The following is a 21,618-nucleotide window of genomic DNA, read 5'->3' on the forward strand; positions in this document are numbered from 1 at the left end:
GAAATCCAGAGACGGGAAGCAAGCTGTTCAAAATCACACAGCTCCTAGAGGTAGAACTAAGACCAGACTCTGTGTCTCTAGAGATCTCAAAAAGAAGCTGTAAATGGATGTGTGTGTGTGTGTGAATGTGTGTGCTGAAAATATGGAAATGGCACAAACGTTTGTGTGCTAACTGTGGCCCAGACACTGTGCTAACATTTTATCTACATGAACTTCTTGGTCTTTATTGATCGGAGTAATTATTTATTGAGTTCTATGCTAGATACATCATCTGCATTATCTCATGATGTAGGTGGCACTGTTGTCCCCAAGTGAGGAAACCAAGGCACAGAAGGTTCAGTGACTCCCCGTAGGTCACAGATGTGGCAGGCAGGGCAGAGCTAGGCCTCAAACCCAAGTTCATCTATTACAGGCATTAGGAGGATGGCTGCTCGGGCTGGACTGTCTGGGTTCCGGTGGCACCTCCCCCAAGGGGTTGTTCTGAGAAGGAAATGAGTTGATGCGTGTAGCTCATGTCACTGGGTGCCTGGCCCACTGTGTGTCCCCCGACCACTCCTACCGTCGCGAGGTCCTACCTGACCTCAAGCTCTCCGTGCATTTTCCACTCCAGAAGGCCCAGAAGCCCCTGAGCTGCTTCTGACTTAGAGAAGAACCAAAAGAAGCCTCATAGAAAAAAATATGTTCATTTTATTCAGCACAACACAGAGCCTGAAGCTGGAGGGAGCGGGAGACCAGAAAACTGGGAAGGGACAAGAACGATGTGCCTGATTTTCAGGGAGAGAGAGGGGAGCAGCGCCAGGATTTGAATTACTGGCTGAAAGAACAGTCAACTTCCAATTCTTACTTAATTGAGTGTGTGTGTAGAGGGCATCCGGCCAGGATAATAATTCCTTACGGTACCTTGCCTTGGGTTTCTTTCTCTTTCATCTTGGAGGGTGTGGTCCTGCTTTTGGATGGGGGCAGGGAGGGAGGTGGATCAGAGGAGTGCTGGGTGTAGGCTGGCCGGGTTTGGAGCTAATCCTTGAGTTAGGATTTGAACTTGGAGAGCTCACAAGCAGACCACGAAGCTGCCTGTCATTCATGCAGATGCGCAGGCCACTCCATTAACGAACCCATTCTAGGCTACGAGGATGGAGGCTGGAGAGGCAAGATCCAGTGTGTGCTGAGCGGGGAGTCTGGGTAGATGCTCCATATGGCTTTGCTCGGAGATGGTGACGCAGCTGGGCCAGCCCATTAAGCTTTTCACGACAAACGACACAGACCTGGGTGAGAGCTATCTACGGACACTGTGCAGAACCACGGCACGTAGGGTTGGGGGCACGGAGCAGGCAGGCCAGGGAGACCTGGAAGCCTCGGATGCCGCTCCTCCCGCCCACAGTTTCGGTGAGGCCTCCACGCTTGGGGACTCACTCCTGGGCCTTCTGGGAGGGTCTGTCCCAGGTGGCAGCTGTCTGCTGCTCCTGATCAGGCCTTGCTCGGCTTGCTCTCCCTTCTTCCCACTGCAGCGTAGACTCCAGGTTTGGAAAGGCAGAGAAGAGGTGAATAGCTATCTCTCCTGCAGAAGAAGGGGGTTCAGGGTGGGGGGGTGCTGTCGCCTCTGGTACCCCTCGGACCCCATCACTGAGACTCTGTGACTGCGATTTCCCCCTGAGCCCACGGCCCTGGCCCTCTTCCCTCTAGTTCCCTCACCTGAAAATTGTAATGACACAGACACAGGCCCCAGGGATCACATAATGAGACAGACTCCAGTCTGCCCCACCCGGCAGTGGGAGCTGCCGCTGGCTTTAACTGGCACCATGACCTCCGATTTGAAGTTCCTGGAAAGGAAATGGAGCGGCCGGCTATGATGGAGTATTTGAGGAGGAAGGAGAGCTGGGATAATTCTCTGTGCCAGTGGCTGCCGCTCAGCCCTCCCTTTATGAGGTTCAGAAAGTACGAGCCTTTATAGAAAAGATGAATGAGATAACCGAGCCCCCAATATCCCCCCAAAACACAGAGGCCCTGGAAACTCAAGGAATCTAACACCCACCACTCACATCTACCCAGCTTTCTGCAGGCATTTATAATCCCTGTTGCCTCACTAAACTTTGACAGTACCTCTGTGGGGCAGGCTGAGCAGGTATGATCCAATCAACCCATTTTATAGATGAGCAAACTAGAAACAGAGATATGGATTGAAATGACAGTGGCCACACAGCTGGTGAGGGGTGGGGACAGGACTGGAGGCATTTCCCTTGATCCCCTCCTCCCCACCCCCCACCCCCATCCAGAGCTCTTCCACCCTACAGAGCTGCCCCCAAATGGGAGAGGCTCTTTGGTCAATTTCTTTCAGCTCCATTGCCTGAGTTCTTTCAGACCCAGGCTGAGCAGGGCTAGGCCTTGGGCTTTGGCTGAAATTACGTACTGTTTTCTGTTGGCCTTTTTGAGGAGTGTGGGCTCAGAGCAGTAGGAGGACTTCCCTTTGGTCCCGACGCTCAGGCAGCTGGAGCAGCAGCCGCAGGGCCCGACAGCCAGGGGCCCCTGCTGCATGGGCACGAGGCTGCTGCTGATGCGGAGGGAGCCGTGGATCAGGCAGTTGAGGGACCTGCCCCCAGGGGCAGTGGGCCGGAGGCCATGCTGGCAGGGCAGCCGGGTCAGGGCAGGGAGGGCCACACTCTGGTCCAGGGCGGGTGCCTCGGTGATGGTGATCTCAGGGGAGCTGGGTCTTGAGGCTTCAGAGGCTTGAGTGATGGGTGGCCTGTGCTCCACCTCCGGGCAGACACCTGGGCTGTGCAGGTTCATGTGCAGCTTCCGCATGTGGTGTACCACGGCTGCTGCGTTGAAGGCTTGCTGAGGAGACACGAGACCAGTCTCTGGCCATCTCCATCCTCAGAGGGCCGTGAGGTTTAAGCTTTCCCTTTGCCCTGGGACCTCTTGAAACCGATGTGTGCACTTCTCATTTCAGAGAGGGTTCAGGGAACTCCAGGGTCTGCTGGGAGACCCCAAGGAAAGCCCCTCCCCCAGCTGCCCCAGCCCAGCCTCCAGGGCCTAGACAGCCTGCCCACCTCCTGGAGAGGACAACTCACCCTCCACTTGCTCTTGGCAAAGTTCTTCTGGATCTGGAGGCTGACTGACGGGTAGATGTCCCGGTGGAGGGCTGTGTTTCCGTTAATCCTGTGGACGTGGAGGGGACCCCTGTCTAGTGGTGGTTACAGGGACTCAGCCAGGAGTTTGGCAGGGGGCTGGGCATGCAGTTCCAAGGTAAACTGAGCAGACTGCCGGAGCTAGGAAAGGGCTGGAGCCAGGGCTCCTCTTTCCGCCGGGCAGGTCATAGGGGGCCTATGCTTTAGAAACTTGCTTTAGAGCTGGGTGGGCAACCTATAGCCTGTGGGCCAAATCTACTCATTGCCTGCTTTTGTAAATAAGATCTTGCTGGGACACAGACACGCCCATTCATTCAGCTATGGGCTATGCTGCTTCCGAGCTGCAATGGGCAGATTGAGTAGTTGCCATGGAGACGATATGGCCAGCAAAGCCTAAAATATTTCCTATCTGGCACTTTATAGAAAAAAAGTTTACTGACCCCATCCCCCCACCTCATGTCAGAGGGCGTTTGGGCTGTCACCATCCTTTGGCTCAAAACTTTGCTCAGAACCCACCTTCTCCTGCAAACCTTCCTCAGTAAAGCCACCCAATACAGGCTGTCCTTTTCTTGTCCCCTCAGCCTGTTATTCATCCATCTCCAAGTGTCCCTCAGACACTTGCCATGTACATAGTATTTTCTAGGTACTAAGGGACCCAGAGAAGTAACAGACATGGCCCTGATCGCTAGGGGCTTACAGTGTAGGTTGGAAGCCTTGTTTCATGCCATGAACTAGAGTAATTCATGGTGAGCTGTGTCATGGATAAGGAAAGACGGGAGATCTGTCCAGACTGCAGGAGGCAGGGCTTCAGAGAAGGACAAAAACTGCTGCGGATCCTGAAGAATGCTACATCCCAGGCAGGGCATTCGATGTGGTGAGAATGGTATGACCCAAGGTGTAATGTGGAAAAAACTTGGTTTAGAAGGCGGGGGAGGGCAGGGAGATCAATATAGCTATTAGGCCTTTCTGGAATACAGAAGGTACGCTGGGAATCCTGAGAAATGAATTTGGAGGTAACGGGTCAGGCCAGATTAGGGAAAACCTAGGCTTGCTGTGGTGGGAATTGGGGAGCTTGTGAATTTCCCAGCAGGGGTATAGCATGAAAAAAAGAAGTGTTTCAAGACTTTATTTACCTGCTTTACCAATTGGTTGCTTTGTGATTGTTCTCAAAGCACTTTGCATGGAACAGACTTTGACCCCAGAGTAAAATGATGCTTTTAGGAACAGGGCAAAGTTACCTGTCTAGCTGTATCTGCCTCCTGAACTTGACTAGAGGACCCAGCTGCCACCATTGGGTCAGAATCCACTTACTTAAATGCTATTTTGTTCTCTAGCTGGATCTGGTCTGTGCCCTTTGGATGTCACACAGTAAACTGCTAGGGCAAGCAGACTCCAGGGAAACACGCTGTGAACGAGTCAGCATGGTGTTTGCGGAAAGACAGGTGAGGGTCTAGAGCCCATCCCCCATTCCTCACTCACCAGGGGTGCCTCAAGGCCTTCTCACAGGTGTACCGCTCATTCGGGTCCTTCTCCAGCAAGTGGCAAATAAAATCCTTGGCTGGGAGAGCAATCAAAGATACAACAGATAAGGACCAGATTTCATGACTGATGGAAATTCACTTCCAGGCTGGTGGGTGGCACTGAAAGCATCTTTAGCTTATCTTCCAAAGAGGCAATTTTAAGAGTCTTGAAAGAGAGAAAAAACCAAACCACCTAACAACAACCTACCACAAACCACCAGAAAGGCTCTATGCAGCCGTGTCACCCACCCAGCACTGTAGATACATCTCTGGGCACGAGGCACCAACGTGCCTGATGCCATGCAGGTGCACGTTTGCACCAGTCAGGGGCCAGCACCGCACATGGGCACACGTGTGAATGCTAGCTTATCCCAGCTCTGATCCCCACTTAATGGACCCAACAACAAACACTGATAACCTTCCCACACACAGACATTGCAGACTCCTGATCTTGATATGTGAAAGGCAAAACTTGGCCTTGGTTTTGCCACTCCTGCCTGGAACACTCCCTTGTGCCTGGCTCTGCCTTCCTGGCCCCTCATCTGAACCACCTCCTCTGCAGTTACCAGACATACTGTGGTTCTGCCTCCAGGAAAACAAAAGCATGAACCTGAGATGCGAATCACTTACTTGGCCTTTGACCCAGATGAAGATTTCTTCACTTTCCTTGGAGTGTGTTCTGTTAGATTCCCCAGGGACTGTCAAGAGCCAGGACTGTCATCCTTTGTTAAGCTCTTGTCCCTTGGCAGCCTCTGCCTTGAGCCTGTTATTTTGTCCTCCACACTGGCTGGTCTTACCTGACTCAGAAATGTCATCCCAGAACGGAGACTCAAACTCATAGTAGCCCTCCTTGATTTTCTCAAACAGCTTAGACTCAGTGTCTTCATAGAAGGGGGGGTACCCACACAGCCTGCAGTGGAATAGGAAGGTACATGCTGCTGAACGACCCCATCCTCCCTGGGCCAACCTCTCCCCTCTGTCTAGCCTCCCACTATATATACAGGCAGACAACATAAAGGTCCCCACCAGCAGTGTGACCAGGACATGGGTCTGCCTGTGATTCAGGAATGATGCAGGTTCTGGCAAGTGTTTATGCAGGAGTCAAAGCTTGGAACAGGCCACCCTGAAAGGCCTCTTTGAACGTTATATTCCCCCAAACCCTCACCACCTCTCCACATACTTCCCCTGACTCTCAGAGGATATATAAAATATTTTTAAGAAGGATGGTAGAAATGTCCACTTGAATGTAAGTTTCATGAGGGATTTTTTAGGCTCCTTTGTTCGTCATTCTTCAGTACCTAAACCACTGATTGGCACAGAGCAGACAGTCAATGAATATTTGTTGAGTAGATGAATGAAGAGAAGCATTATTCAACATAAGGTGAGGAAATAGAGAAATGCATCCGCACTAAGGAGTAAATGACTAATCGCAGGTTATTTTCCTAAGAGCAAAGTTTGCTATAGGTGAGAAGGGATGCTGGGGAAGAGGTGGTGAGCAGGTTTGGAAGGGAGAGCCTGAGAACGTGTGGAGAGGAGCAGTGACCAGGTTTGGGTTCATCCAGGCCATCATTTTGCCTTGGGCTGACGTTGCCAGGAGAGAAATCTGAGATGTGAACATTTTGCCCACTTGGCTTCTGAGCTTAGCTTGGCTTCTCTCTCTTTTATTGCTCATTCCACAGAGTGGGACTCAATACATTTATAGACAGTAAATGGGGGTGGGGTGCTTAAAGATGGAGTGCCATGTGACTGAACAGTGGGTTCACACTGAGCTCTGTTTTTATAACCTGGTGGAGATCAGGACAAGAGCCTTTGGAGCTGTGTGCATAAGTGTGTGTGTGTGCACGTGTGTGTGTTCGCATGTGTGTGTGCATGTGTACATGCATGTGCTTTGGAGGTGGATGCTGCTCAAGGAGCTGAGATGGGGAGGAGAGAAGAAAGGGTGAGCAGGCTCTGAGGTTCTTCAGGAACTGAGCCAATGCCAGCTTCTACTCACAATATGTAAGTGATGACGCCAATGGACCAGCAATCCACAGCCTTGCTGTAGGGTTTCTGGGCCAACACTTCCGGAGCTGCAGCAAACCAAAGGCAGAGTCAAAGCTGAGCGGGGCAAGAGAAAAGGCTGACGGGTGAGGGACAATTGTCAGGAAGCAGCTTAGCGAAGAGGACTAGGGTAGCACCTGGGGTAGTGTTGTTTTTTAAGACTGAAAATTCCCCTAGGGCAGGGATTGTGTCTTTCCCAGCAGACGAAATCTTCCTCCATCAGACTGAAAGTTCCCATGACAGGGCCTATGACTCCCCCATCAGACTGGGGATCTCCAGGGCTATGTTTTCCCCATTAGACTGAGTACTCTCTGGAGGCAGGGCTTATATCTCCCCACTCAGATGGGGGACCCCCAGTACAGGGACCTTGTGTCTCCTTTCAGACAGGGAAATCTGAAAGGCAAAGGCTGTCTCTCCCACTAGATTGGGATCTCCCTGAAAGCAGAAGTTCCATTAATTGAGGACTTCCATTGAGTCGTAACTGTCCCATCAGGCTCTGTTAGCTCCTACCCCATCAGATCAAGAGCTCCGTGAGGGAATGGGCCATGTCTTCCTCTGATTAGGAGCTCTAGGGCAGTAGTGAGCTGCTGTCTGCATTTATCCCAGATACCAGGGATTTGTATCCAATGGACTCAATACGTGCTGGTAAGTGACCAACCTCTCTTTTGGGGAGAGAGAAGATTCCCTCTGTTGAGTCAGGGTTCTGCTTCCCACTCCCAGCCCCAATCAGGTGATGAGTGGCTAAGAGGGAAGGGGCAGTAGTGGATGCTCTGAGTTTTGGCTTTCTCCCTCCTAGATCCCATGAATGCTCTCTCCTGGTACCCTGCCTGCTCTCACCTTTTGGGGGGCCCTGGAAGCCTATAGGGCTGTTAGGCAGGAGGCCCCACTTCTGCCAGTTTCCTAGGGTATTTTCTTGTGTGAATATTTGGGGACCCATATTTGAGTTCCTCAGATTCAAACACAATACTGTGCCTCCAGGATACCACCAGCTGGGGGGCTGAGGTCTTCTCCAGACTAGGAGAAAGTAGAAGGAGGTCTAATGGCCAACCTCTCAGCAATGTACTCATCTCTGGGTTTGTGATCTTTTCTCTGTCCCTGGTCTAGATAAAGGCAGGGAGTCTGTCTGCAAAAGTGAGAGCAAAAGTACAGACAGGAGGAGTGGGAAGGCTCAGGGGTAGGATGCCTTTGAAGATGTAGGATTTGTGAGCAGGAGGGTCCAGATGGATTGGCTGGCCCTAAACCTCATAAGTGACTGTACTACCAGGATCACCCCTGAAATTGAACCCTGTCTCCTTACAACAATCCTTCTTCATGAATAACATCCATGTGGTGGAATGTAGCCAACTGGTCAACCTCCCTTCTGTTCCTAGACTCACCCACGTAGCCTGGGGTCCCACAGGCAGTGGACATGACACCATTCTGCTCCATCTTGGAGAGGCCAAAGTCTGTGATCATGATCTTAGAGTTCTCCTCAGGGGTGAGGTACAGCAGGTTTTCAGGCTATGGGTGAAGAGGAATATCATGTAATACAGGATATAATCACCTGAAACAAGAATCACTTTCCTTCTCCCGTTATATAATTTCTTAGGGAGCTACATCCTGTGCTCCTGACTTCAAAGCCAGACTAATCTCCTTCCATTCTTCCTTCCTGCTTCCTACAGGACCTTCAACCCCTCTAACCCAGCACCTTGAGTTTTGGTTTTGGCCCTGACTTTGCTTAGCTTTATAACTATTAATGTACTAACCCTTCCCTCTTCTCATCCCTAACTACCCTAAGACTGTTTTGATTGTTGAGGAAACCAACCCTTAGTCTATTTTCTCTGATCTCTCAAAAGTCTGGTAGGTGTCTGTTGCAATGTTGACTTTCAATAAGTATTTATTAAATTTGACTGTGGCTAAATTCAAGAAATGTGTGGATTATTTTGGTAACCTAGTAGGGTGAGGCCTAGTGAAAAGTTCAGGAAAAGGCTGATGTGCAAATGAACAATGATTGTTCAGTCACCCAAGATTTGTTTTAGAATCTGAGGGATGAGCTAGTCTAACCCTCTCATTTTACAGAGCTTAGACGTCCCATGACTCATGCAGCTTCCTAAAGGGTCATTCCCTGTTCCCCACTGAGGGCCCCGCCTTGGCACCTTTAAGTCTCTGTGGACGATGCCATTCTCATGGAGGTATTTCACTGCTGACAACACCTGCTGGATCACCAGGCTGGCATCCTTCTCTGTGTAGACACCCCGTTCCAGAATCCGGTCAAAGAGCTCCCCACCAGAAACACTGCAGGCACAGGGGCAAGTGCAGGAATCCAGTACTTATTTCAGGTCAAAGGGACATGAATTCATTTGTTCTGTAGCCCTGGGGGCACAGCTTTGGTGGAACAGGCAAGTGCCCACAGACTGTGATTGGAGGGGTGCAGGGAGAACTACTCCAACCTCAGAACACATTCTTTGGGTACCTGGAATGATATCACTAGGGAGTCATTTATTTGGGTCAACCATTGACCTCTCCCTGGAAACTTTTTTTTTTTTTAATGCAAAATGCCTGTGGTTAGGGTTTTGCAAGAAGCCAATAATCAACTAACACAACATTGTAAATCAACTATACGTCAAAAAAAAAAAAAAAGGAAGCCAATAATTGCTTCCTGTGGACACATTTCTTAGCTGCCGTCTTTCCTGGCCTAGGACACAGGAAGCCATGATGCAAGGGAGAGGTGAAGCTGAAATCAGACGAAGTAGGAAAGAGAAGGAAGTGCAGATGAGGCTAACTGGGCTTATGCCAGGATTTCTTTCTTCATTTTGGAAAGTTGAGCTACCTAAAGCTGAAATTATGAGGTAGAGTCATAGAGTGACTCTAATAGTAATAGTGTTTTTAGGCTCACATGGTATGGTATCTGAGGATTCAGAGGAGCTTTAAGATCAGGCCCAACCCCCATGTTTTGAATGTTCTCTCCACTATTTTTGCCAATTTTTCTAGACAGTACTGGAACACATCAGTGGCAGAGAACTCACTCCCTCCTAAGACAGACTGTTTTATTTTTTGTCACTTTCTTACTATTTCTATATATTATGATGTAACCTGATTCCCTGTAGTTTCTGCAAGTGACACTGGTTGTGAATATGCACACGTGACAGCGCCATGCAGCAATAAGGAAGTAGAATTTCTCTAATCAAAATGCACACAGTCCTACTCCTTTTGTTTCTGTCCTGAAGCTCTGGGCTCTGCTATGGGAGCTAGAGGCCCATGAGAAAGATGCTCTTTGTACACAGGTATGAATTCCTGACTCAGACTGGCCTGGGTCCTGGAGCTGGTGCTCTAGGAGGCTTGACGTACTTTGGTGACATCTAAACCTGCCCACCTTTCTACCTGGATGACTGTGTGCTAATTCTGTTGACTTGGCTTCATTAAGGTGCCACATGGTCCCTGCTTACTTGTTAGTGCTGCTCTGGGCCCCTCCAAGCTCACTACCTTGACTGCTTGCTACCACTATTCACTGGGCCTCAGGTGAGCCCAGGAGTTAATAGCCTGAGTTAGCTCGTTAAAATTTCTGAGGAATCAGCCTGTCAGTCAAAAACATTGTATCCAGCTGTGCTGAGATTGCTGGTTGATGTGTGTGTGAGTGTGAGTGTGTGTGTGTGTGTGTACTTTATACACAGAAGCATCTCTGAGCCTAAGGCTGAGCCCTCAGGAGCACTGATCAGCCCTATAGTAGTCACTCTCAGGCATAGCTCTTATTTGGATATGACAGTGACATGGACACCTTTCTAATGGGGCATCATTTCTGTCCTACACATGGGTACACACACAATATCAGCTTATTGTTAACATTGGGTGCTTCTCTTTTGAGAAAGTCATTCTTTCTATTGAATTGATATCTCTCTACCTGTGGCTTCTACTTCCATGGTAATTTTACCCTGGAGGATGTTAAAATATTTAATGCCCGGTTAAGAGGACATAGACTGACTGGTCAAAATGGACTCAAGCTATGGTGCCAGAGAAGGGTTCTGGAGGCCTCCTGCTATGTCAGGCATTACCCCTTCAATTGTAGGGTTGTGGGGAGGTCCAGAAAGTTGGGGGTATAGGGAAGCAGGGAAGGATGGACAGGTTAGGGCCACAGCTATTTGCTGACTGGTAGGAAATATTTTAACAAGTGGTAAGGTTACATTGGTACATAACAACTCAATCATCAGCCCTAGTTTTACCCCTCGGTCCACTCAGAACACATCCATGACCAGAAGGAACTCTTGGCATTTCAGGGTCTCTTGCACTAATTCTTGATTTGTCTTTTAATCACCATCTTTCCCTCATCACCGACCAACCTCTTCTAGTCCTCTAAGGCCCCGCAAGACATGTGTGGAGAAGCAGGTCACCTTCTACTTACAGCTGCATGACCAGGTAGTAGTGAGTGGTGCTCTCATAGATGTCCTCCAAGGTCACGATGTTTTCATGCTTGATCCTGAGGAAGAGTAAGGGTAATGGAGAAAGGTATATGGTTCAGGTTGTCCAGACAAAGAATGCAGATCTAGCCCAGCTGGACTTTCATTTCTTTCAGAGACTATTGCTGACAATGTTTAGGAAGATAGGGTCCTTGTGAAGCTTTCCTAATAAGTAGGCAGTCACAAAGAAATTCCAGAGAAAAGATTCCCAGAATGGTGTTCAGTTCATATTTTTGAATGGGTAATTGATCCTTGTGCCTTCAGGGAACAAATACTTCATTGTTACTCCAGGAATCTCTTTAAACTTTACCAAAAGAGAAAGTTAAAAGAACTGAGGGAGGCTAGCGGAGCATCGATCACTAGGTTATTCTACAAAATGGGTATCCAGGTCTCCTTCAGAAACATCACATGAAGTGTGATCCCTCAACAGGTGGGATTTTGGTTAGCTAAGCCTCCTCATGGGTAACCACTGAGGAAGTGCTACAAAATTATTGTTCCAGGATATTGTGCGAAGTAAGACAGATGCTCATTTTGAGGGTCAGTTCGGTGGGATACCTTAGATCAGTGATTCTTAAGCAGGGGCTCTTTTGTCCCTGAGGGGATCTTTGACAATATCTAGTGACATTTTTTACTGTCACGACTGGGGAGGGGGGAAGTGCTCCTGGCATTTAGTGGGTAGAGACAGGAATGTTGCTAAACATCCTACAATGCTCAGGAGAGCCCTCAACACAACAAAGAATTAGCTGGTTTAACATGTCAAGAACAAAGTAAGAGAGTAGAACTGACATATACACACTACCAAATGTAAAATGGATGGCTAGTGGGAAGCTGATGCATAGCACAGGGAGATCAGCTCGAAGCTTTGTGACCACCTAGATGGGTGGGAGGGAGATGAAAAAGGGAGGGGATATGGGGATATATGTATACATATAGCTGATTCACTTTGTTGTACAGAGGAAACTAACCAACATTGAAAAGCAGTTACACTCCAATAAAGATATAAAAAAAATAAAATGTCAATAACACTGAGGTCAAGAAACCTTGCCCTAGATTACCTTTGTCTGGGATTACTCAGAGGCTGAGGCAAGCAGAATAATCATATTAGCTGCGGGGTTGGTTTCTAGGCAGCATCTCTGTGCATGCCCATCCAGGAGAAAAGTCTCTAAGAAGTTTTACTCAGGGCTGTGCAGCACAAGGGTTAACTTAGACTCGGAGTCAGTTGGACCTGAGTTCAGGTCTGACTCAGGCACTTACTAGCTGGGTAACCTTGGCTGGTTTACTCAGATCTTCTAAGCCTCACTTTCCTTGTCTGTAAAGTACATCTTTCCCATAGAATTATATCAGGATGAAAAGAGATAAGACGTGTAAAATGCTTAGTACAGTGCCTGGGGAAATAGAAAACACATAATCAATAGTAGCTAGCATCTTTAAGATATTAAAAAAAATACAGACCCCATGCAGTGGCTACATGATGGATTCAACTACATTTATAATCTGATGATGCTAACAGTAATTTATCGATGATTTACTCACTGAACAAATATTTATTGAGCACCTATGCTGTTAGAGACTGGTGATACAATGCAATGATAAGAAAGACCATCTTAGTCCTTGCTCTCAATGAGTTTACAGTCTCTACCCTAATCTCCCTGAAGCCCAGACCTACATCTCTAACATCCTACCAGACACCTACCTCTATGTAGAGAGAGGTGGATATTTATTCAATATATGTAGAGGTAGGTGGATATTTATACTCAATATATTGCAACCAATTTCTATTTCCTCTCAGCCTACACATCCTTTTCATTTGCACTCCCAAGTAATGATATGACTGTCCACATAACAGCTCAATCTCAGGGTCTTTTTTTTCACTTAAATTATACATATATATTTTACTTACACTTTGATATATTTCATGATAAACATTTTTTTCCATTTTAACCATTTTTTAAGTGTACAGTTCAGCGGTATCAAATATGTTCACATCATTGTGCAAAAATCACCTCTGTCCATCCCCATAACTGTTTTCATCTTGTGAAACTGAAGCTCTATGCCCATTAAACAATAACTCCCTGATATTCCTTGCCCCCAGCCCCTGGTAACCACCAGTCTACTTTCTGTCTTTATGATTTTGACTATTCTAAGTACCTCATATAAGTGGGATCATACAGTATGTATCTTTTTCTGACTGGCTAATTTCTTTTAGCATAATGTCCCCAAGGTTCATCCATGTTGCAAACAAACTGAAGAACCTCCTTCCTTTTTAAGACTGAACAATATTCCATTGCATGTATATCCACATTTTGCTTATCTGTCCATCCACTGATGGACACTTGAGTTGCTTCCATGGTTTAGTTATTACGAATAATGCTGCTATGAACGTGGGTGTACAAATATCTCTTTGAGATCCTACGTTCTCAGGGTCTTTTTAATGCTTTTCTTATTTACACTCCTACCAGCCCACCCCCAAACCTGATCACTTCTCTCTCTGAAAGATTTCTTGAACCCAGTCTTCTTGCCACCATGTGATCTTGCCACTACCTTTGCCTGCATCCTCATCCCTTGCCTCGATTATTGAGAAAGTCTGGCAATTGGTGTCCTGTCCTCTAGGCTGGCATCCTCCAATCCATCCTCCACCACCATGCTTAAGAGGGATGGCTCTAAAATATAAATCTGATCATGGGACTTTTGACTTAAAATCCTTTGAGGACTTTTCTTTGCCCACAGAATAAAGTCAACATTCTTTATCACGGCATCTAAGACCCTTTATTATCAGATTCCACTTGACCATTTTAGTTTCATCTCCTGTCCCTTGACGGTACTCACTCTCAGTACAGGGGCTTCCAATTCTAACTCTCCCCTAACATCCCTTGCCCGTCCATGATTCTATGTTAAAGTTTATGCTACTCTTGGCCATACTTCCCTTTCTGTACTGCCCCTCCTGCCTCCACAAAATTCTACTCATCCATCAAGGTCTGTCTTCTTTGAAAATGTACCTAAAACACATACTCGTGAAAACACACATATAGGCAACCTGTATCTCTGTCTCCTCTGAACTCTGCCTTTTGCTGTGTGGCTCACATCCAATGGGACTGGTGTTACTTATGGGCACCTTTGACTGTTCACAAAACGCGAGCTCCTGAGGGTAAGGAATTTTGTTGGTTTCATCCTTGTGGTCTTGATGCCTAATAAACTTTTGGCTCACCATAGGGGCTCCGCAAGGGTTTGTTTTATGAGTCCCGCTCTAAACATTTGATGATTTGTTCGTGTCAGCTCCCTCATGATAGTCAGAGTGCTGAACCTGCATTTGCTTTGGAAGAAACTGAGGCTCATTTCCAAATCTTGTGCTGCTTCCTTAATTATTGATTCTTCCTGGTGTTGGCCCTCAATTGATTTTTGGTCCTTTGAGCTAATTACCCTGTGGTTTATGTACACAAACCAACTCTGCTCTCAGTTGATCACTAGTTAATTTGCTGGAAAAAAAAAAAAGAAAAAGAAAATCAGCCAAGACAGCTGTCTGGCTAATATAGCTGATGGATCAAACTGACCCATTAGCTCAATCGAAGGGAGTAATACCTTTGGGTGTGCAAATTCAGCCCCAGGCCTTCTCGAAGGTAATTTGTGAAGGAAATGTTGTGATCCCACGGTTGCACTCGACCAACCCTAGGACCCACTCACTTTTTCAACACAGCGATCTCATTCTCCAGGCTGCTGTCCCGGAAAGCAGGCGACTTTTTGATGCACTTCAGGGCAAAGAGCTTCCCAGTTACTCTTTGCTTCACCAGGAAAACTTCTGAAAAAGCTCCTCTGAGTAGAAGACACCAAGAGATAAAAATTAGTACTGGCCGGTAGAGAACATTGCTGGAGGCAAAATTTGTAGATGAAAGAAGGTGTGACTGGTAAGTCATTTCATTGTCATTGTGGGCACCCCATGGAGCCGTATCCATGGCAGACCCCATCTGACATGGCCTTGTGTTCTTTCTTTCACCTATCACGTGGGAAAGAAAAGATTCTATTACAGACTCAGGGACTAGGCAGCTGCTCTTGCCTAGTTCCATAAGTTGGGAATGGTTCCCAGAAACTGCTTCAGCTCTGGAGATTTCTCCACTTGACCAACCCATTAAAGAGAGGCCACTGCTGATCTCAGCAAGGCGGCAGTGATAGCACTTGCTCTCCCAGCTTCACTATGCTGTCCAAGGACGACAAGAAGAAGAAAGATGCTGGAAAGTGGGCCAAGAAAGACAGAGGCCCAGTGAACAAATCTGGGGGCAAGGCCAAAAAGAAGAAGTGGCCCAAAAGCAAAGTTCGGGACAAGTTCAATAACCTAGTCTTGTTTTTTTTTTCTGTGGTATGTGGGCCTCTCACTGTTGTGGCCTCTCCCGTTGCGGAGCACAGGCTCCAGACGTGCAGGCTCAGCGGCCATGGCTCACGGGTCCAGCCGCTCCGCGGCATGAGGGATCTTCCCGGACCGGGGCACAAACCTGCATCCCCTGCATCGGCAGGTGGACTCCCAACCACTGCACCACCAGGGAAGCCCCCTAGTCTTGTTTGACAAAGCGACATATGAGAAACTCCGTAAAGAAGTTCCCAACTGGAAGCTTATAACCCCAGTTGTGGTCTCTGAGAGACTGAAGTTTCCTGGTTCCCTGGCCAGGGCAGCCCTTCAGGAGCTCCTTAGTAAAGGATTTTTAAGCTGGTTTCAAAGCATAGAGCTCAAGTAATTTACACCAGAAACACCAAGGGTTGAGATGCCCCAGCTGCTGGTGAAGATGCATGAACAGGTCCCACCAACTGCACATTTTGAAAAATAAAACTTTATTAAATCAAAAAAAAAAAAAGAGAGGCCACTGCAGAGTCAATTTACTTGGCTTCTCCCAGTGTGGTGTGCTGTGTGGCCACTGTGTGGCAGTTGGAAGTAGCACTGGGAGACAGGGCTCTGACAGTGAGAGAAAAAAGGCTCTTGTGTCTGTTTTAGATAGTGATGATTGCCCTGAACCAATGATTAGCGGCAAGGGAGGTGAGCATCCTCTTGCTCAGTAGGATCTGTGAGGACAAAACGGAACTCAGCAGCTCTGGGCAGGCTGTCTGAAGACAGAAAGGATGGAACCCAATGGGAACACAGGGTAGGATTCCAAATTGCAGGCTTCTTGGTTCAAGGGGGTCCTCTGGAGACAAGGCCATAACAGCAGTTAGCAAATAGTGGATGCTGGAGCCCGATGGCCCACGTTAGAACCTCAGCTTTTTGGGTAACAATTCACTTAACTTCCATATGCACAGCTTCTTCATCTGAAAAGTGAGAATGTCAATAGTATCTGATTCATACGGTTGTTTCGAAGAGTACCTGAGTTATAGATATAAGTGCATAAAAGTTTTCCTGAGATCTAGTAAACTACATGTGCTAGATACCATTATTCTTATTAGTACTATTATTATTTGAATACCAGTAGGGAGAACACCTGATCATAACAAGAGGCGATAGAGTTTAGGTGAGGAAATAGCCGAGCCATCCTCTCCCCTGCCATCTGGGGATTCTAGCATGAAGCCCCAATAGCAATCAAGCTTGTGTAAGGACATTCAGAATCTGCATTAGAAAATACTTGGTGTTTCCTGTTTCCCCCAGCTGCACTTGGAACTGAGTTAATTAGAGCCTTCAGAGCTTGCTCTATTCATTCATTCATTCATTCACTCGTCCCTCTAATCAAGATTTATTGAGCACCTACTGAATCTTAGACACTAGAGATAAAAAGGGAAGTGTTTCTGCTCTCAAGGAGCCTGTAAATTAGTGAAGAGCACAGACAAATGAGCAATTAACATTCACTTTGAAAAATGTTATCAGGCATTACATGAATGCTCGTTGAGCTGACAGAACCTCTCCGTGTTAGGCACTGGGATTAGTACTGGTCTAGCTTAGAATCTAGCGTGAGAGACACAGATCAGCGGGAAGTATTATGAGACCACAGAAAATGGACACTTCAGACAGGGCCTCTGCTATGGTTGGGCGGTTACACACTGTACAATTCCAGCAGATGCCATCACCTTGGAGCCACTGTACCTTTTCATACAATAATTATAAGAACATTTTCACTCCGGACAGCAAGCTAGAGAAAAGGGCGCTTTTCCCTAATGTGTCCAAACTGACCACTTGGGATGGCGGAGAAGCACATCATTTGTGGGCCTCTGACTTAAGAGCGCACTGAGCTCAGTTTTAAGGGATCAATGAGAGTTAGCCTAGGGAAAAAGCAAGTTGGAAGTGATGTTTCAGGTGGGGGTGGGGAAGAAGCATGAGAAAAAGCCTAGAGGTGCAAGACAGCAGGGAGAGGCGGGGCTGCCTCCGGTAATCCAGCCTCTTTTGCTAGAGTGTGAGGCAGGGAACGAGGGGAGACAAATGTGGATGGGCACCAGGTCCTGTGCCTGGCAGCATGTGGAAAGTGGTCAGTGTTTGTGTGATGGATGGATGGGTGGATGGGTGGAAGGAAGGATGGATGGATGGGGAGGAAGTTTGGACGGGGATTATCTGTGTGTTCTACTCATCTTGAGACCCCGCTTTCCTTATTGTAAAAGGAGAGTTGAACCACACGGCCTTAAAGATTCCTTCCACCTGTGATGTTCTTGGGTCCACCTTCAGATTTCTCCCCTTTCACCTGTATCTTTAGAACCACACATGGATGGTCCCCTGATTTCAAAGCTGACACCCACTCTGGGTCCACGTGTAAAATGAGATCAAACCTTCCTGGGGGATCCTGCAGTTTGTGGTATCTCCTAGGGTTGTGCAATGTTGTGGTAATTACTGCTCTTTTGGCTCAGGCTGCCTTGCATTGTGCGTGTGTGCAGGGGTGGGAGGTGTGGTGTGTGTGTGCGTGCGTGTGTGTGTGTGTGTGTGTGTGTGTGTGTGGCAGGGACAGGGGAGAGGGATTAGAAGACTTAATTGTGCCATTTTTCAGACTGGGGAGCAGAGAGCTAGTTTTGAGTGGCCAAGGTTGTTTGGGTCAGAAGGCAAGATGGACAGAGGCTTCAGAGCCAGGAGCAAGCACTTGCTGCAATAGATCTTGATTTGCGTTTCCTGCTCTGAATAGCTCTCTGCTCTTGCTGGGAGCCTGGGTGATGGAGGAGGAAGGCAGGAACCAAGAAGAAAAATCTCTTCCTTGGCAGTGAAAGGAGGAGGCCTGGGAGTTGGGTGATGTACCCTCTGTAATGGATGAGTTTTGCCCAGTGTCCCTACAGCTGCCCAGGGCCCTGAAATTGTGGGTGGCATCTGGGCAGATTTCACAAAAGCCTGTTTTCCCTGGTGGGTTGTTCCAGAGGAGCTGAGGACTAGAGGAAAGGGGCCTTTGTCATGGGATTCTGGTGCTTCCTGAACACAGGAATCAGCTCTGTCTAGCTGCCCCCTGTGGAGAGCACGTCACCTGGGTAACTCTGTGGGGTCTGCAGCCTGGGGCTGCCTGTCCCCATCCTGAGCACCACAGAGGTGACTTCTTAGCTTTTGTTCAGCCTTAGCTGCTGCAACAGCTGTGACTTGCCCTGTCTTGTCCACCTGCTTCCCTCAAATGAGTGCTGGGCTGGGTACATTAGAGCCACCAGCAACATTTAAAATACAGATGCCTGGGACTTCCCTGGCGGTGCAGTGGTTAAGAATCCACCTGCCAATGCAGGGGACACAGGTTCGATACCTGGTCCAGGAAGATCCCACATGCTGTGGAGCAACTAAGCCCATGCGCCACAACTACTGAGCCTGTGCTCTAGAGCCTGCAAGCCACAACTACTGAACCCACGTGCCACAACTACTGAAGCCCACATGCCTAGAGCCCGTGCTCCGCAATAAGAGAAGCCACTGTAATAAGAAGCATGCACAGTGCAATGAAGAGTAGCCCCTGCTCACCGCAACTAGAGAAAGCCTGCACACAGCAATGAAGACACAACACAGTCAAAAAAAAAAAAAAAAAAATATATATATAGATGCCTGGCCACTGGATCCTAGCCCCTTAAATTTCAGCTTAGTAGTCTGGGACCAGGAACCTGTATTTTTCAAAAATTCCCTAGACTAAAATGATTTTAGGGAATTATTCATTTTCTTGAGTGTGACGATGATATTTGTGAACATAGAAGAAAATGCCTTCATTCTTAGGCAGGACCGACAGAGGACTCAGAGGTGATGTGTCATGATGTTTGCAAGTTGTTTACAAATTGTTCAATGCAGTGTGTGTTCGTGTGTGTTCGTGTGTATGTAAAACAAATTAGTAAAATGTTAACCACTATTAAATTTAGGCAGTGGGTATATCGGAGTTCACTGTACTATTATTTCCCCTTTTCTTTACTTAAACATTTTCACAGTTAAAAGTTAGAGGCATAAGCTCCCCAGGTGACTCCAACATCCTCTTGGGTTTAGAAGCTGCTTGGCAGACCTCACTGAACTCTGTAAGGGTGGCATGTGCTACCTCTCAGAATCCTATAGCACAAATCTGAGCAGTTGGTGAGTACGCTCTTGTCAACCTGGGCTTATTTCTCTCTCATTCTCTGGACTTTTGGGCTGCTTAGCAAATCATTTCAGATTCACTCATGAGCGTTGTCTCTCTCTCCTGCCTAAAATCCCCTCTCTAGCCAACCCCATCTTGACAATGGCCCTCCATGGAGGGTGGAGGCTCTGATGACCAGGGCGGCCGCTGCGATCCTCCTGTGTGCAGAGTGTCACCCTCGCCTGGGATGGGAGGGCTCAGAGGCCTCCTCTCAGGGCCGAGCTGACTCCTTTGCGGCTGCAGAGAGAGTGTAGGCAGCTGTCACTGCCTGAGGTCACTGCCTCCTAGCCAGGCGGAGGGGGCTAAACTTAGCCAATTTGGCTAAAGGGAAAGCTGGCTTGAGTGGACAGCCCACTAAGGGCCCCTCATGTCCCCAGCCCAATTAGCCCAGACTAATTAGCTGACCAGCTTGGGTTCTGAGGCCATGGGAGCTGGTGGCCTGGAGTGGGCGCCAGCCTGTGTCAGAGGCTGTGACCTCTCGGAGGAGGGGTAGGACTAAGTGGAGAGTCAGTTCCAGACAAGCTGTCTCTGCTCCACCAGCCATGTAATCATTGTCACGGGGGAAGGAACAGACACCCCAGAGGCTGGTAGGAGTTTGGCTACAGCGTGACTTTATTTTTCCAACATGGTACTTAAATATGGAGCAGAAAGGATGGTGGTGGTGGGAGCCGATTCAGGTGTATGTGATCCATCCACTCTCCAAGCCTCAGAAGCTCCTTTTTCTGTCTATAGCAGACAGTGGGTTTGACCTGTTCGCTGCAGGGGGGAAATGAGGAAGCTGGGTGAGGAGGCCCAGGAAGGTTCTAGAGTCACTGAGTCTCCAGAACTCCTCTTTCCTGCAACCAGGGCAGGACTCACAAGTTGTCACAGATCTGGAAGCAGGGCGGGGCCCTCTGGGAGTGAGGAGGCAGAACCCTGGGGAAAGGCCTGGATTGTTCTCTGTATTACCCCAAGGTGCCTTTCCCTAATCTACCCCCTGAAGCCCCTACTCTATTCCCTGAGAGCTATTGAGATAGTGTTACAGCAGCCTCAGCCCAGTTTATCATTCTCTGCTGGCCCAGGATGACTCTTAGAATTCTGACTCCCCACAGCAGGCAGCCCAGCCACCCTATCCTCAGCCCCAGGACTCACGATCCCAGCACTTCCATGAAGATGAACGTTTTCCGGATGTTGGTGGTCTGTTTCTTCCAGGAACTGCAGTCATCTTCTTCCTTCCGACCCATTGCCTCCAGAGTTGAAGCTTCTGGGGATGCTTGGTTTGAGGAAGGGAAGAAAGGGTCTGATCAGATAATTCCTCCAATCGGATGAGAACAAGTTGTAAAAAGAATCTAAAATACATCCTGCATGTAACAACTGGAAGGAAGGACTGGAAGCAAAACCTGGGTAATTGGCAAAAATAAGACGTATTCTCTCCACTTGCTTTTTAAACTACCATGACAAATTTTATTGACCGTCTACTGCATGCCTATTGTGCTTGCCCCATGCTCATGGAGTTTAGAGTCTAGTAGTGGAAAATCCACTTTGAACAAACATACATAAGGGCAATAAGACATACACGAATGATTAACATGGGACTATCCACCTTGAAGGCATCTGGGCTGTTTCTTAAGATACCAAGTGATCGCCCAGGTATTTATTCAGACTACCAGGTCAGCCGCCCTTCTTTCTATTATCACAGCTCTGATGCCACCTCCAGTCATTACTGTTCTTAACTTATGGGTTAAATGAATGAATATTAGATGAATGAGCATTGTGTTTCCTCTGCAAATCCCATGACATTTAGCACAGTGCTGGAAAAACAGTTATTCATTAAAATCTGAATTGAATTGTGTCCTGAGCTTACATGAGTTCTCTCAATACCATATTTATTCAACAGTCAACACCTATGATGTGCCAGGGGCTGTATGTATATGTACCCTGACTGTATTCCTCTAAATAATACCTTCGGTAAACTCTCCTTGTCGATCAATGGATGTCATCTGTTTCCTGTTGGGAC

The 21,618-nt window shown here is 47.8% G+C and overlaps 1 protein-coding gene and 1 pseudogene across 3 annotated transcripts; one reads left to right on the top strand and one right to left on the bottom strand.

Annotated features, from left to right (window-relative positions):
* Window positions 1-1,726: 1,726 nt before the first annotated feature.
* CAMK1G (calcium/calmodulin dependent protein kinase IG) lies at window positions 1,727-20,845 on the bottom strand (the record flags this gene model as incomplete). 2 transcript variants are annotated; one of them, XM_082614735.1, is made up of 11 exons in its annotated part: window positions 1,727-1,817; window positions 2,405-2,829; window positions 3,066-3,153; window positions 4,602-4,680; window positions 5,440-5,552; window positions 6,636-6,711; window positions 8,059-8,182; window positions 8,818-8,956; window positions 11,058-11,132; window positions 14,791-14,919; window positions 20,754-20,845. In XM_082614735.1, 11 exons carry the CDS (start codon window positions 20,843-20,845, stop codon window positions 1,727-1,729), a joined length of 1,431 nt encoding a protein of 476 aa, XP_082470861.1. The 2 variants fall into 2 exon arrangements, with proteins under 2 accessions (XP_082470861.1, XP_082470862.1); XM_082614736.1 differs by lacking the exons at window positions 2,405-2,829; window positions 3,066-3,153.
* On the top strand, window positions 15,276-15,889 carry LOC309800076 (small ribosomal subunit protein eS25-like; annotated as a pseudogene). Its single transcript has 2 exons — window positions 15,276-15,439; window positions 15,654-15,889. The product of its transcript is annotated as a small ribosomal subunit protein eS25-like (transcript).
* Window positions 20,846-21,618: the final 773 nt, after the last annotated feature.

This window comes from Mesoplodon mirus, assembly GCF_964341445.2.
Source record: "Mesoplodon mirus genome assembly, chromosome: 3".
In the NCBI taxonomy this organism is placed as follows: Eukaryota; Metazoa; Chordata; class Mammalia; order Artiodactyla; family Ziphiidae; genus Mesoplodon; species Mesoplodon mirus.